The 18,081-nt window shown below is 38.1% G+C and overlaps 1 protein-coding gene across 1 annotated transcript in view; it reads left to right on the top strand.

Annotated features, from left to right (window-relative positions):
• Positions 1-18,081, top strand: part of LOC108680737 (spondin-1) — a 102,079-nt gene that overhangs the window by 27,620 nt on the left and 56,378 nt on the right. Inside the window, exon 2 of the mRNA XM_047880064.1 lies at positions 16,464-16,659. Coding sequence (XP_047736020.1) covers positions 16,479-16,659 — 181 coding nt within the window. The 5' untranslated portion in view covers positions 16,464-16,478. The remainder of the gene's footprint in view (positions 1-16,463; positions 16,660-18,081) is intronic.

The following is an 18,081-nucleotide window of genomic DNA, read 5'->3' as shown; positions in this document are numbered from 1 at the left end:
TCAGGTTAAAGGTTTATGACCCTCTATCATATAGGTATTGTTTGAATTGAACTTCTTGCAATAAGTTTGTACGAATATAATCGGTTGACTGATGTTTCAGTAACACATTATTATTATTATTATTATTATTATTATTATTAGATGCTATTATTATTATTATTATTAGATGCTATTATTATTATTATTATTATTATTAGATGCTATTAGATTTAGATATTGTTATTAAATTGGATGTAATTACATAAAATTAAGTTTATTAATGCACAAAAAGTAGTTAGAACGCTCTCATTTGCATTGCAAGATGCATTTTTAGATGAACTTCAGCACCTAAAATAAATAAAGCGAAGGCTTGTGCCAAAGATTCTTCGCGCGCGAACAAAGATATCTTTAATTTAGCTGCCAGCACACAACTGAATATAATTGTATACAGTTGAATATTTGACTGCCTGATAACCTCTACGGACAATCACTCTCATTAATATGGCTTTTAAAAATTATGGCTGTAAGCTCTTGTTTCATCTTCAATATAAAATATACGGTGGACAATTAATAGGCTGCCGTCAACTGGCATTTCCCAGGTTATTTCGAGGCTGGGAATCTCAGGATTAATATTAGATTTTAGTTTTCGGTGAATTGGCGCAAATCAGCTCACGTCTCTTCTGTGGACATTTCGTACAGAAAATATTTGAGTTATCGTTCTACAATTGTTTGTCACCGAGTAATATTACAATTTGGATATCAATGAAAATGTTAACTGAAGGATCAAAACAGAACGTTTATCAATTTTGGAATGCTAGAATAAGACTAACAGAGCTTTGAGCGAACGATAATGCCAGCTTAAATCGTTGATCTGTTGCATTGTTCACGATTCTAAAATAACTTTTTTTTTTCATGGAAATTCCTAGGTTTCAATAGCCTTGAAAAGTTACTTAATCAGTGTTTGTGCTATAATTTTGCTCAGTGTTTTTGCTGGTCATTTCGCTCAGTGTTTTTGCTGTCATTTCGCTCAGTGTTTGTGCTGGTCATTTCGCTCGGTGTTTTTGCTGTCATTTCGCAATAGCCTTAAATATTTACTCAATATTTACATTTCAGCGATCATACTTCATACATTATTTTCAACTCACACTCTGTGCCTTATTTTTACGTGAATTTTTCGCTCCCAAAACCATATTTTCATTCAACTTTAAGAGTTTTTAATTTAATTTAAATATTAATCCCTCTCTCTGAACTGATAAATTGCAAGTCTACGCACTGATGCGTTTCTTCTCTCAGGTTCCTCACACTAGAAGCAAATTGTCATCATAATTTTACACGTTTCATTCATAAAAAATACTTTACATTCTTATCTGAAAGCATGTAATTCTATAATAATTTTGAACGGTCATTCTTTACCCGTTGTACGCCGTGATTTTCTACTGTCAGCCAGTCGTCTGCTACTGTCAGCCAGTCGTCTGCTACTGTCAGCCAGTCGTCTGCTACTGTCAGCCAGTCGTCTGCTACTGTCAGCCAGTCGTCTGCTACTGTCAGCCAGTCGTCTGCTANTGAGGCGGTGTGGCGTGTGAGGCGGTGTGGCGTGTGAGGCGGTGTGGCGTGTGAGGCGGTGTGGCGTGTGAGGCGGTGTGGCGTGTGAGGCGGTGTGGCGTGTGAGGCGGTGTGGCGTGTGAGGCGGTGTGGCGTGTGAGGCGGTGTGGCGTGTGAGGCGGTGTGGCGTGTGAGGCGGTGTGGCGTGTGAGGCGGTGTGGCGTGTGAGGCGGTGTGGCGTGTGAGGCGGTGTGGCGTGTGAGGCGGTGTGGCGTGTGAGGCGGTGTGGCGTGTGAGGCGGTGTGGCGTGTGAGGCGGTGTGGCGTGTGAGGCGGTGTGGCGTGTGAGGCGGTGTGGCGTGTGAGGCGGTGTGGCGTGTGAGGCGGTGTGGCGTGTGAGGCGGTGTGGCGTGTGAGGCGGTGTGGCGTGTGAGGCGGTGTGGCGCGTGAGGCGGTGTGGCGTGTGAGGCGGTGTGGCGTGTGAGGTGGTGTGGCGTGTGAGGCGGTGTGGCGTATGAGGCGGTGTGGCGTATGAGACGTAAGAAGCCATGAGGTGCTATTGACGTTGTCACTCGAGCGGTATTTTGTCACTCATGAAAGCTCGTTTTGAACAATTTACTCCGTTGAGAAGTAAAGAAATGTTTTCTCAGTTATTTGTATCTCTTCAATCTCAAATAATTCAAGACATATTATTATGAAATATTCCAAATATTTCATCCAAAATATCCACTTTGTTCTACAGGAGACAAAAAAAATTTAAAATTCATTTTCACCCCAAAAAATACTTTCCAAGTTGAATTGTCACAGTATCCTATTTGCCAAGTATCCTATCTGCTTCTCCCGCTTGTATTCTGGCTGATAACGCGGGATAGTTATGGCAGTCTTGCAAACTTTGAAGAAACTTGGACGCGGAGGTCTGCCTGCCGAACTGTTATTGGGAACCACTTTCAAATTGCGTTCAAGTTTTTCCAGAGTTGCTGGTATATAAAAACTCAGGCAACAAATTCAGGGTCGGAAAATACGATGGCACACATCTTGCCTCACTCTTAAAATGGCGGGATGGTCGAGAGTTTAATTTTTTCTGTGGTTACTGAATTATTTGGTCCTATTATAATAATCTATTAAATACTACTGAGGTGTACGGTGAGTGAGGTAAATCTCCAATATACTCAGCTTCGTATGTCCCAAGAGTTTCCCGGGTTTTTAGTTTTAAAATTTATCTGCGCCGCATGAATTAACCAGAATAGCTGCCCATCGTGGTTTTTATTCAGGAATATCCTGCCTTTTCTTAACAGAGAATGCATAGCGTCGTTTGTCCCGGAGATCAAAGCATCGATTGTCCATATAATTTAAAGAATTGTTTGTCTTAGAATTGTCTCGCATCTTCTATCCCAGGTATGTCGAGAGTAATTTTTTCTAAGAATCTGAAGTGTCTTCTATTCCAGCTATGCCCAGAAACATTTGTCATTCCTAGGATTGCCCTGTGTCTTTCATCCCATGAATGCTCAGAATCATTTGTCTTAGGAATGCCCAGTGTCATTCATCCCATGAATGTCCAGAATCATTAATCTTAGGAATGAATGCTCAGTGTCTTTTATCCTATGAATGCTCAGAATCATTTGTCTTATTAATGTCCAGTGTCTTTCATCTTATGAATGCTCAGAATCATTTGTCTTATTAATGCCCAGTGTCTTTCATCCTATGAATGCCCAGAATCATTAATCTTAGGAATTAATGCCCAGTGTCTTTCATCCTATGAATGCTCAGAATCATTTGTCTTAGGAATGCCCAGTGTCTTTCATCCTATGAATGCCTAGAATCATTTGGCTCAGAATGCCCAGTGTCTTTCATCCCATGGATGCCCAGAATCATTTGTCTCATAATGCCCAGTGCCTTTCAGTTTCATCCCAATAATGCCCAGATTCATTTGCCCCGGAATGCCCAGCGTCTCTCACCCCAGGAATGCCCGACATCGTTTGTCCCAGAAATGTCAGCATCACTTGTCCCAAGAACGTCTGTTAGGCCTCGCAGGTCAGGGTCCTGTGTAGGACTAACTACTTGCAATATAGGAATGAGCTGCGTGAAGGAATGCGATGTGTGCCAACATTCCTCTCCTTATACGATAGTCTCGTGTAGAAAGATGAATATTCTCTGATATGTCGGATTCTTCGATCTGCGTGTTTTATGAAGGCGTTAGACTTTACTCGTATCGTATCGAATTATTCACTGGCATTAAAGCATGAATCGGAATTAATTTGCAAATTTTTAAATTATTTGAAGTAGAAGTTATTAAATATTACTTACTGGGAAAAAAGAAAATACTTACATGACGGCAGATTAATTCAAATATCTTTCGTAAATCATCATAGACCAGTTCTTGACAATCATTATAGCTTACCTTTAAAGTAAATTCAATTACCTTAGATAATGCAATATATTTAATACCTTTACGCCAGTTATTTAGCGAATATAGCAGGCATTCATCTTATGCCAAGCAGAGATGAATGATGACGTTACAGAGCTAAGTCTGTGAAGGATATGGGTTTGTGCAGAATATAGGTTAGATGAAGTTAGCTTATACTGAAGACCGATGCGAGGATTTGCTATAGAGACGTGCCACTTGACGGTCGCTTTGATGTGTGGTCTGGCGAGGGCAAGCAATTAAACCGAGGGGAATGAGGGGAGAGCAAAAATATAGGAATTCAAGCGAGAAGAAAGTCAAGGAAAAGGAAATTTAAGAAAAGACATGCATTCAAAAAGGAACTGAGTTTAAAAAACGGAGTGTAAAGGAGGACAATGGAATTTCAATGGAAGAAGGTAAATTATAGAAGAGAGGTGAGAATTTATAAATGAAACAGAGGGGAAGTGAAAGAGAGAAGATAGCTGAAAATGATCGTTAAAGAGGAAAGAAAGTTCGGAAGAAATAAGTCGCTGCAGAAAAATGATATGAATTGAAAAACGAAGATATCTGCTAGAGCAGTCTCAGTCAAAGTAATTTTATTAAAGAAAGATGAAGAAAAACATTATCAGTTTCTACAAAGAAATACAAGGTACCTTTTTGAATGTTTACTCTGAAGAGCTTTACAACCTAGTATTGTTGATTGAAACATATTTTGACGCACTAATTCTTCCAATCAATTTTCTGGTGCATTATCATATTTATCTGAAGTTAATTAAAATAAGATTAATAAGAGGCAACTATTTTTCTTCGTCCAAGTGTTCATTTTTTCTGAAGTCCTGACAAACGACTGACACTTTGCCCAAATAGCGTAAACCGTCCGATGACCGTAAGAGGAGTGGGTGACCGTAGCGTAGGATGTTGTTGGGTGACCTGACCGTAGCGTAGGATGTTGTGGGTGACGTGACCGTAGCGTAGGATGTTGTGGGTGACGTGACCGTAGCGTAGGATGTTGTTGGGTGACGTGACCGTAGCGTAGGATGTTGTTATGTGACGTGACCGTAGCGTAGGATGTTGTAAGGTGACGTGACCGTAGCGTAGGATGTTGTTAGGTGACGTGACCGTAGCGTAGGATGTTGTTGGGTGACGTGACCGTAGCGCAGGATGTTGTTAGGTGACGTGACCGTAGCGTAGGATGTTGTTGGGTGATGTAACCGTAGCTCAGGATGAAATATTTATTCACTTATTCCCATTTAAAAATGAATGAATACTTACTTTAAATAAACTCAAAAAGTAATGAATATATTTTACTCAATTATCTGCCTCATCATGACGATTAAGGTGCAGAAGAACCTTTTGCGTTTACTAATGTTTGTGTTTATCTGAGTCTTCACTTCAATTTTTGCTACTACACGGTAAATTTTTGACGTTTCAGAGAGTAAACATCTTCAAAAAGCATTTTATAAGTATAAATCAAGGTCAGTTACGCGATTACGAAAATTAGTGAAACGAAACAAAAGGGAACCTTCCAGCCGTTGGCCGCATATAGTGGTACGTATGAAAGCAATAAGACACATTCCAGCCATTAATCGTAGTGGTTGGATTTAATGAAAGAGAAGATATTCCAACTATTAATCTAATCATAAAGGTTCGTTTTGATGAAATGGGAGACAGTCAAACCATTGGTCGTTATGGTTCATATTGATACAATAATATACATTTCGCCATTGTTCCAAATAATTCGAAATGATTCAGAGGAGACAGTCCAACCACAGGATTTTGCTCTACATCAAAGAGAAACAAGCTAACAATTATTCTTGTTTTCTTGATGGAAGGATTTGCTTTGACTTGAAGCATTGGCAGTGGATATCTATTTAATGTCATCACGGTGTTTCCATGTCATTCCTTCCCAATGGCCTGCTTGCGTTTTCTTGATGGAAAATAAACTTGGCTTCAGATGTCGACATCAGAAGAACATTTCTCTTATATTGCGAACTTTTGTGTAAAATTATCGATGGAATAAGATAAATTGAAAACCAGAATATTAAACATTGAATTAAAAAGTTATCAATTACTATTCGAATCTAAATATTATTATTCGGATAATAGTACGAAACGATCGAGTTAGCGAATTAATAAATTGACTGCAAATAAAAAGATTTAACCTTGGACAGCGTATAATTTTTTTCTTTTGCCTCGGATGCAAATTTGGCCAAGAGCAATAACATCCAATAAAACATCGTTAGCAATATTGTGTCGTTCGTCCATATCCGTCGCTCATTGGCCGCCGATAAGCCGACCATATTTTACAACTCCAGCCTCGGCCATCAGCGGCCAGGGGCGGCCGATTTAGATCGCATAGCCACGCAGAGTAATGAGCGAGACTTTGTCCGAAAAGCGATGCATTTTCTGCACTCAGTATACCCTTGGCAAAAGTGTGTATCAGTGCTACGTACAGATAGTCTTTAACGATTAGGACAACATTGACCCATTTATTGGTCTGGGTGGAGCATCGCATCAGATGGAGCACCGTAGCTCCTGCAGACCAGAGACCCGATCTCTTCCAATTACTGATGGAATGACCTAAAATTGAGAGCCAATTACAATGCATTACGGTCGACTAGTTTTTCAAATTAGCCCCGAATTGCAATGAGAATACGACAAAGGCTTTAACTTTAACTGCTTAGGCATTAAAGCATATTTTGTATTCTCATTTTAATGCTCTAAGAATTAAGCACAAATGATAATGTGAAATGAGAGCGACGATGAGATTTACTGCTTCAACCGATAACATAATAGCAGTAACGCAGTCATGTGTAGTAAGTTCATGAAGTCATATTCTTCACATCTAAATTATTCATAAGGTAAAGAGTAAACACAGACTTTAAGTTCAAGTTTGGTTATTCAAATAGCGTAAAATCAAAGATGTTTATATGTTCTTGTAGATTGTATTTGCTCTACACTATAATTTATTTATCATGTATTCGTCACGTAAGATTAACACTCCATGCCTGTTTTTACTACCGCAGGCAGCTGCACCCATCCTGCCATGTAGCGGTGGTCATTTACACGAGTGTGTGCACTGAACACAGGCAGCCTAGGCCATAGCATTTAATCCTACGCAGCTTCATAGGATTTATCTGATCCAGGGATCTGCGTTGTAGGACGGCGTATTTGCCTCTCGCGTCGTTATGGATACCCAAAAGACAGCCTTTCTAATAATAAAGGTGGAAATTGTTGGAACCAAGCGTAGAATAAAATTACTCAACTATTGTGCAAGGCACAACTGAAATTAAACCAATGTATCGGCAATTTGTGAATGCAACTATTGAAAAATTTGCCATTACTTTATTTTATGCACAAAATTAAGCTAATTCAAATACTTCATTCGCTTAATAAGCTCAACTAATAAGTTACATTCTATTTTGTTTTAACTAAGCTGCTCGTGTAAAACAAAAAATCGACAATAAGATAAAAGCTCAATCCAAGCTTTATAATAAATGCGACGAGAGTATATATTCTTGAAGTAACTGACTTTGAATTTACTCAAAATCACTCGAGAATTGAAAGCCGCACATTTGGGTGGTCGACACGAGTGAGAGAAAATTTCTCTGCAAGCCTTGATGAGGCCAAAGCCATCTCGGTGAATGTCCTCAAACGCGATCGTTTCCGAACAAAAAATTCATTGAACGACTCTCGGACGCGTCCGTACCCGTGCGTTCAGTTGCTGAGTGTTAAACTTTCGTAGTGATTATAAGTTTTTTGTAAAGGACGGCAATGATATCGGTCTGAGTAGCATACTAATTTGGAAGTTAGACTTCACGTTTGCGTTGTAGTGCAGAGAAGTTGAACTTTTAGTGAGTGCTTTTCATTCCTTTGGTCAGCAATGTTGGGCTTGGAAATATTCCTTCGTTAGCACAAACCATCGTGACTTTACAACGACGATGAAATAAAAAGGTTTCTTCAGCGACAACTAAATAATCGGGCATGACCTCTTAACAACAAAAATTTCCCATCTCCCCAAAAAAGTCCACCGTCATGTCATCAAATTTTCATGTACTTACGTCATTTGATAATTAATCATAGATATGTTTGAAATAATATATGTATTCCATAACTTGGGTTAAATTAATTTATTTTCAAATTTTCCCGCTAGAGAGACAAACTTTCTTCATCTCAGAATCAAAATGAAGCTTTGTTGGTCAAGACTCAGCCAAACCAAAATTTGGCTAAGCCACCAGCCTAAAGACTACCTATACATAGCGAAACTTTATTGAATTGATGAGCGCAACTACAACAAAATTATTCGTTGCACTTATCTTATGAATAATAAATCATCATCGCGAATAAATTAAATACCTATGCTGAATTTTCTTACTTTGATTTAGAACAAAAGTCCGACATTTCTGATGGACTGAGAGTTTTTGTGAGATGAAAGGTGAGAAAAACCTATAAACTAATTTATTTTAAATCCTAATGCAACGGATTTTTAATAACTTTTGAGAGTAATTATATATATTATGAAAAATATTGCTCCTGCAGGACCTATACGTCGGTAAGTTGCTCTAATGTTGTACTTATTTAAAAAACTTATTTAAACAAATATAACTCAGTACTCACTGCAGTGAGTGACAGAGAGCGCATTTTATCGTCGACGAAAACTTGAGGTCACGGACGGACGGACAGACAGGCAGACGGACATGGCGAGCACAATAGTGCATTTTTTCCATAAATGAGAAAATGCGCTAAAAATGTTCGTCTGCTGGCCAGAGTGTCGGGGCGGCAACCATGCACTCTAGCAGCTCACAGCACAGTGTGAGTTGCATACGGTGATGTGCTGAGTCATGGAGTGCAAAATACAGTGAAATTGTTCATACGGAGTTAGTGTTGTGCAGTTTAAGTGCAATATACAAGTCCAAATTTGACGAGTAACACTGCCTAGCGCCTAATTCATATGCAAGCTGCATTGGGTTAATGTTGCACACTGTTATTTAAATTACATATTTAATATCACGTCTTGATTCAATTTGCTTGTATTATTTTATTCATAAATATTGTTACTTGCGGAACAAAGAATTCTTGTTGTGACGGAAAATTACCATCAATTTTGGGACTGATTAATTAATTTTTCTAAATACAATAAATTTAAACAGCGATATCATATAATCTATATTTTCTTTATAGTCATATAATCTTTCCTTTATAATATTCCTTGTATTTCAAGGAATATTATTTTGTTATTCCTTTTTTTATTATTTTTATAATATTCCTTTATTATTTAATTAATATTTCTTCTTTTCTTTTCAGCAGGAAACATTGTTGTCAGTTTTCCGTGCTCGGTTCCATAAAAGAAGTTTTCCCTTCACGCAGTTTAGCGTCGGCGCGCTACAGGATTTTGCTGACGTTCAGCTTCATATCAAGCGAGATAAATTTGTCAGTTTAATCGCTGGCAATTCCGTGCTCATTTTCATCGGAATTTACTGCAGTAATTCGTGTCATGCTTGGCAGAACAGATCCTGGAAATTTACGACGCTCCGTCGTCCCAGCTGCTAATTCTCCTAACCTGTCTCTTCAGCAATGTAATCTAAAAGCTTATCCGAAAATGTTGTTGTGTTTTTTTTAAAGAAGGAATAGTATTCGAGATTAAAATGTACTGGACACCATCATCCTGGTGTTGCGTAGATACCATGCAATACCATGCTGCTTGTATACTCATGTTTTGGACGTCTCATACAGTAGATACTATGGAATTTTTGGGCTACATGATGGGGGCCATGTTATGTGAGCAGCATGATGTGTAGGCTACATGATGTAGGTCGTGTTATGTGAGCGGCATGATGTGTGGGCAACATGATGGTGGTCGTGTTATGTAGGCGGCATGATGTGTGGGCTACATGATGGAGGTAGTGTTATGTGGGCGGCATGATGTGTAGGCTACATGATGGAGGTCGTATTATGTGAGCAGCATGATTATGTGGGCGGCATGATGCATGGGCTACATGATGGTGGTCGTGTTATGTCGGCGGCATGATGCATGGGCTACATGATGGTGGTGTGTGGAGCTCAGTGTGCTGCGCGGTAGCGTGTGTGTGATTTATTATCTTTATTCCATCACGCGAAATTCACTCCTGAAAATAAATAACCGACGGCAAATTTCAGAATATATTTCTGACAGCAGAGCCCAATTAAAGTCTAATTAAGGATCTCACTGCACCAGTCCTGGAAAATTTACTAGAGCGCGAAATGTTTCCCGCGTTTTGAATATTTCTTGGCTCGGTTGCTCGGCAGAACTTGCACGAGTATTTCTTCTGAACACAATTTCTGAACAACGGGCTCAAAATTTCTCAAGAATTTTAGGAGATTACTTTTGTTTACCTTCGTTGAAGTATTAGGAAGTATCTTTCGGTGCATTAATGCTTAATATTTCTTCTATTTAATGTTTAAAACTTTATATAAATCATGTATGCATAGTTTGCCAATAAGGCTAGCCACTGCCAGTTATTTTCAATGAAGATTATCTTTCGACATCAGCGCACGATAAAAAAAAATGGCAATATACACGCAATTAGCACCTGAAAGCTATATAATGGTCGGCTAAAGACACCTAATAGCGCGAGCTTGCGAAACGTTGCACGGAGAGTGTCAGGAGAAACTGAGACTGCGACCACTGATCGACATCTATTTTATTCGGACGCTTCGAAACTAACGATCTTATACCTAAAAAATAGCAGGAGATATTTGTATAGGGAATTATTTCGTACTTTGGAGGAAAACCTATTCTAAAAATGAACAATTGCGAGAGTTTAGAAAGGATTCAAAGAAATAGAAAAATATTAATTTGATTTCATTTATGCAGGATGTCTTTAATTTTGCTGGTCCACCGTATTTCGTCGTTTTAATCGAAGTTGGAAGGAACCGTCCATTCTCGTATGACTGTGGCCGTGTGAGGGTATGAAGAAGATATCCTGGGTGGAAAATTGAATATGGTAATTGTCTACCTGACGAACGAACGCCGCAGCGCATATATCAATTTACCTCAATATTATTGTGTAAGATCGTGAACATAGCTCATCTTATTTAATGGAAAATTAGTACGCATAACACAGTGCTTCTGATGGTGATGTTTACCGCGAATAAGTATATATGCAGACGCAGTTAAAGTATTTTTTAAACGCGGCCACTCTTCGTGCATGAGGTCGTAATTCTAAAGGGTCGGGATATTAAGTACCAAAGTTCCATTATTTAAATTAAACCATAGCTCCGGAATTGAGCACTTTGACAAGTAGGTTAAAGCTAATGAGGTTATAGGTAAGGGTTGGATACAAAAAATAACATCCAATCAAATGGACAACAAAATTGGCCCATGAACGAAAAGGCGATAGAGTTTGAGAAATGCGCATTTGAATATATCTTCGCAAATAAAATTCTATTGTAGATCTAGACGAAAAATTAATTACAGGAAACGTCCATTTCAATGTGACAAATGTGCCAAAGCGTTTAAATAAAAGTGAAAAAGGAAGGCCCCACAAAACTAATGGATAACATCAAGGGTTCTTCCACTTTCCTCCGCTTTTCGAGGACTTGGTTCTTCACCACGAGCCTCACGTCTGGAAAGGCACATCAAAGGTTATGCGCAACAATTTATAACCGAAGTTACGATAAAGAAAATAATATTTAAACTATGTAGGAAACTATGTGGGCTTGTATACTAATACAACCTATGTACAGGTATGTCGAAACGTCAACGAGTATTAAAGGAACTTTTGTATACTAATACAACCAATGTATTTGAAACATCAACGCGTAGCAAAGGAACTGAGCATACCAGGCAATGAGAGTTGAAAACGGAATGCTGCGCACGAGTTGCGACTCAGTCTTATAAAGACGAATCAGCACTGCTATTTCTTCAAAAATTTAACAGAAAAAAATGTCCAGCAAAATTTTCCAACAAATAACCGCCTCGCAAGCCGCAGATTTCAGACCAACCTCAAAGATTGCATTTCTAGCGAAGGCTGTTAGGCACTAACAGTAATTTGTTCACTATGCAATATAAATTCCAATAAACTCAGGAACGGCTTGAGTAATTAACTATAATTACTCTATTCTAATTACAAGCTTTACAGCATCTACCACAACACACGAAATAGATACAACAAAAGAAACGGAATTAGCAATAAGAGTAGCAGTAACAAAAGCAGGATAACCATCAGCGGCAGCACCAAACTTGCAGACTTTAATAGCAGCAGCTGCATAAGCCTTGCATATGTTTTCCGTGTAGTGTTTGAGCAAACAGCAGCAGGCGAAGAGTGTGTTTGCGTTGCCAGCGTTTGTGCCAGCAAATCGGGCCGGACTTACTGAAGGCATATGCACAAAAATACCCAATAATGGCTAAAGTCAATAGGGCTTTTAACGCGTCAAGCCATCAAGTGAATAAAGTGACCAGTCGGGACGCCCGTTCGAAAGTAGATGCGACGTCAGTTCAATGCGTTACATTTAATTAAAATTTGACACATTTAATGCCAGGCGTTTTTGTGATACCGTTTGATGCCCTGGCTGGTGGGCATAAAAATTCACATAAATTTGAATTTGCGGAGGTAGTACGAAAAGGTATTATAAATCTTCGTAGTATTCATGTCATGATTTTCAAGAGGTATGACATTTACTGTATGACCAGGGACGAAGCGCAGTAGGAAAATTAATAAAACACATTAAAACGTTGAAAAAAATTTGATACAATATGATTCAGCAACTTAAACGATGGCTCACAAAGTTATTACTTATTGTAAAATTTATTCAATAGCATCATCAGCATCAATTCGGCTGTCTGAGCCACAAATACCTCTTTAATGCCCGTATTAGGATTCATGTGCGTGGAAGGGGGCGATGGTATGTATGGAATGACAGTCTGATGATTGGTGATTAGCATAGACATGATAACGCAACTTCAAACACAAATACGGATACGTGGTATAAGTTTTCGGAAGGAGATTTCAAGATACCATTTATGTTTTAATTAGCATGCTTTTGAACTAAGTTTTCATCCTTTGAAGCCCTCTGCCTTCGGTTTTTCTTCGTTGCGCGTGTTGTTTTGGTTGCTTGTGCCGAGACTGGCTTCACAGCAAGACGGACGATACTGAATTGCATTAATTCGAGACCCAGCACATCACATGCAGGATTAGTCTTAATTATTTTCTGCTTGCCAGCAGTGATTTTTTGCAAAACAATTTTAGGGAGATTGATCGAATAGCGTTCATTTATCATACAACAATTCCCGCAACAATTATCATAAATCTTTTTGTCAAATACAACTCATGTGTCGGCGGGAATTTTTACTAAAAATAACTGATTTGATTCAAGTGTTTGATGTTGGCTGGCCAAATGGATTGACAGGACACAGTACATACCATTTATTGATTATCACGTTTATTTACGCTTACTAAACGCTCAACAATAGCACAGTATTTAGCTGGGACAAGTCCAGCTTAAATTCCGTTTTATAGTATAAGTAAGCAATACTTTTTCACAACGCTTCTTAGTGATTGATCTCTGTATACTTTGATGTACAAATAAGTTTGCTCGTTACAAATAGCGCTTTATAAACTTGCACAGGTCGTATGTATAATTGCTTCACTGACTGAACTTCCTCATTGGTTGAAAATGTTTTGATGATTGCTACAGCATTTAGAACTCACCTATACTCACATAAATTGCCGTTTTTGACCTTGGAAATATAATCACAATCTAATTTCTTTAGAAACATGTGCATAATCTTATTAGTTTCACCAAGTAAGTACAATCTTATAGCTACTTTCACAACACAAATTACATATTGATGAATGACTACATGGAATATAAGTGCTCTTGCATTAATACTCATTTCCCCTTGCAAATGGCGAGGTGAAGTAATAAATTGGCGATGTGTTGTTTTAGATTGGCGAGGTGAAGTGATAAATTGGAGAGGTAAATTTATAAATTGGCGAGGTGAAGTAATAAATTGGCGAGAAGTAACAAATTAGTGAGGTGAAGTAATAAATTTGCGAGGTGAAGTAATAAATTTGCGAGGTGAAGTAATAAATTGGCGACGTGAAGTAATAAACAGGTGAGGTGAAGTAATAAATTGGTGAGGTGAAGTAATAAATTGGTGAGATGAAGTAATAAATTGATGAGGTGAAGTTATAAATTGGCGAGGTGAAGTAATAAATTGGCGAGGTGAAGTAATAAATTGGCGAGGTGAAGTAATAAATTGGTGAGATGAAGTAATAAATTGATGAGGTGAAGTTATAAATTGGCGAAGTGAAGTAATAAATTGGCCAGGTGAAGTAATAAATTGGTGAGGTGAAGTAATAAATTGGAGAGGTGAAGTTATAAATTGGCGAAGTAAAGTAATAAATTGACGAATTGTAATAAATCACTAACATTGCAATCTCACAAATTTTTCCCAGTATAGAGAAAAATTTTTCCACCAGCAACGTTGATATCTCACTTACGCCGCGTGCAATTCTGCGGAGTTGTACGAAACACGAGTGCAATGAAATCAAGAGCGTAACGTTGTAAGAAAAATGTTTTCAAGCTTCATTTATGCCAGCATTAAGATTACTTAAATATCAACATTGTCATTCGGTGTCAAAATTGAATGCGTCCTGTGTTATTCGTGACTAATTTTTTTCTGTTTCTACATGGATAAGATGAGTTGTTATGTGTAACTCTTAATAAAATAATTCTGAAATCTAATCTTTTCGTCGCATTATCGCTGTTATGCGGCAAATGCATTTTGGACTAAAAATAAAACATGAAAACAAAATTAATAGGTATTGTACATTTAATAATCTAGATTAGAATAAATAGTGGATTGTAATCAATACGTTCTACATAAGATCTAGATTATTTTGTAGTTGAAGTTAGCAGGGGCTTTGTTATTCACTTCTGATCTTCATGTCTCAACAGCTGCTCGCAGCTCCATAGTGTAGTTCAACAGAGTTGAGGTATTGAGTGCAACTTTTCGACTGTATCTACATTTAATGATGAGGCAGCATAAGCTGGATGGAGTAGCCTGCATGAATTTTATCCACACATTCATCTGACTTGCCAGCTTCATGCCGCAGCGCAGATCAGATGTGCTGAGTTGGCTCGGTAAAGTTAGTCGAACTCTGGCAATCTGCATCGAAATGACTCGCCGGCTCCTCACTCCAACTTTGCTTGGACAAATCCAACCATCACAGGATGCACTGCTGGCCGCACGTATAAGGGCCTAATGATATTGACTGTCGTGTGCATTTGCTAATCAAGCTTAATGTAACGCTGCTCTTCTGTACCTGCTTTTGATTCGTCTAGCGCAATCTGGGAGCGAGATGAAGTTCAGTGCTGCCAATGAAAGTGAACATTTAACACCGCATGTGAAGTATTGTGATAATTTTTAATGATGTCTAGACGACGACCTCGATAGTTGTTCCTTCCGTTGCAGCCACCGCTCACGCGAGCCTAAACAAGCTCAAGGCATTAATTACTTCGAAGAATCATTCATAATTCAGTATTAACCTATCATTTCAATTGCTTGTCTTCTTCTAGAATACAAAACTGTTATTATCTAAGGAACACTCATTCTGGACGAAGTGTTTTGCGTGTTGCTCAGTTTAGATACTTGATGCACTTTATGAAGCGATACAAGCACACAAACTCTCGAGGGTATAGCGTCATGTTACTCGATCAAGCAACTTCTGAAGCTAATGAACGGCTTTAATTTTGACAGCTGCTTCAAGTTCCCTTTAAAAGTGTCCTTATGTAAACTGCGTGATACTGCTAGGTCATCGTCCGTACGCATCGCTCAATTAACCAAAGTTGCCTGCTTCATTCCAACCATGAGGAGTTCTTGGGTAACTGTTACAGTTCGAGCCCTTGCCCTTAATATTGTGTATCTTACATGAAATGTTGCTTGATTTAACGTTGTCTTACATGAGAGTGTTGGTCATCCTCCTATTCTACGGTTGGTTGGTGTATGATCATCCGATGAAACGGGTGATTAACGAAGGTTCATACATGCATTATACACCTAAACTTACATAAATTCAAGAGGTGTACAATGATTGTACATGGAAGCAGTGAGGATGCTTTGGCATTTATTCGTCACTCACTGGATTCTGAATGGCACTTCAATGTACGTTGCCATCAAATTAACTCTGTACAAAAAAACATCGGTTATAAGACCTACTCCGAGACATGGAATATCCAACACACTTTCCATCTCTACACTAAAGATTTTACTCTAGAGTCACGCAGTTCTGGTGTACCTGTTCATCCACTACACACTCAAGAAAATAAGTTTGTTATAGTCTCCAAAAATGGACCCATTTTCTACACGTTGCCCTAAAATGATATTTTTCAGGGACAAACTGGGCCAGAATTGGTCATCCCATAACCCACCATCCTTCCTGCAAATATTTTAATTTTTTTATTCGGGTGCCTAAGTTTAAAATGTCTGTAATGTAGCTATGATCGACTGAGATATTTATTTTCTTTATTTGTAACAACATATCACTTTTTTCCAACAGGCGCCAAAGTGCACGATGGCAGGAATGTGGCAGTGGCTTGCAGGCATGTGGCTACTAAGCCAGTTAGCCAGTGGCACAATAACCTGTAACCGTCAACCGTATCACTCGCACTCCGAGAAGACGCCAGGCGACAACGGCTACAAGATTAAGATCAGCGGCAACCCTGAGAAATATGTCCCGGGGGAGGTGTACACAGGTGAAGTCAAATGATGTTATAGCTTATAAGCAAATAGTTATATAAGTTATTTTCATAGATTTCCTCTCCTCTCAAAAAATTGTAAGCACACGAAGTTATTTTCATAGATTTAATCTCCCTTCAAGTGGCTGAGATTATATTTTAGAATGCTTTTAATATATAAATAAGTGTTGTCTCGAGCGAGGTGCATTTCTATTTAACGTCTGATATATTCAATTGAAGATATAGAGAAATTTTTTAGGATTTTCAAAATGAAAATAGTCCGCAAATATTTTCGTGCAAATGTGAATTATGGAATATGATTTAATAATATCTGACAATTTGTTAATTGACCTGACCTTTTGAAAAATTAAAGACACGTATAGTCGTGCTTATCATATTCGTTTTTTTCTCAAAAGCAGCAAGATTATAGTATACATTTACTCTCAACCCATAATAGAACTTGAAATCTTAGCTTAATATATCCATCAATTGCATTTTGCATCGCCAGGCTGGTTTTGCTGTTGCGTCCAGCGCCCAGTTAACTTCAAAATTCACTTTTCTTCAGAGGCTAATTTATGATAATTTTTCAAAAAGTTTACGTCAATTCGTTACAATTTAGAAAAAAATTGAGCCTTTTTTCAAGTTATAGGTAGGTTGAAGTTCGCTCTCGTACATTAAAAATGGTGGAAGAAAATTATTTGTGATTCAGGAGTGAGTTTTAGCTTCGTCAAAGGTATTCAAAGCTTGAAGTTTTACTTACGAAATTTTGGGGTAGGTTGAATCTTACAGCCTTTATATATATCAGATTGTTGAGCTATATCAATCTTAATTTAGAAGTATGCCATTTTAAGAAGTTGATAATTTGAGGCCAAATTCGAATAGAATTCTTGGTTTTTTAGACGAGTAGGATCTTGCCCATAATATGTCGGAGTAAATTGAATGTTAGTAGTGTTCTCCGTAGACTTATTAAGATGTGGTGGGTTTGACTTGGGGGGGGGGATCTGGCAGTTGGGATAACGTCATGTGGTGGAGCTTAGGTGATTTCACTGAATTCATTCATTCAATGCTTTGTTATGTAGGTCTAAACAAGGTGAATTTTTTCCTTCTCTGGCAATTTAAATGAAATGAAACACATTGATTGCATTCGAGAAACTACCAAGTTATTTATCGATGGATATTTGGAATGAGTTAGTCAATTACCAAATGATGTTAACAGTCGGATAAAACTGTCTGAGCTCCTCCGAAACCAGCTAGCCGTTTGATAAACTACTAAACTAACCTCAACATGGACATATATTCAAAAATAACTGTCATCTATAGGGAATAAACGAAAACAAAATACACAAACAATATTGAATAAACAAAGGTTTAAATTTTCATTGAAAATGCTCTATTTTCGCTTTAGTTTGCCGTAAGATGAAAAGCTGCTAATGAACAACT

The sequence above is a fragment of the Hyalella azteca genome, unplaced genomic scaffold (genome assembly GCF_000764305.2).
Source record: "Hyalella azteca isolate HAZT.00-mixed unplaced genomic scaffold, Hazt_2.0.2 contig4588, whole genome shotgun sequence".
NCBI lineage: Eukaryota > Metazoa > Arthropoda > Malacostraca > Amphipoda > Hyalellidae > Hyalella > Hyalella azteca.
This window is presented reverse-complemented; position numbering and strand designations above follow the sequence as displayed.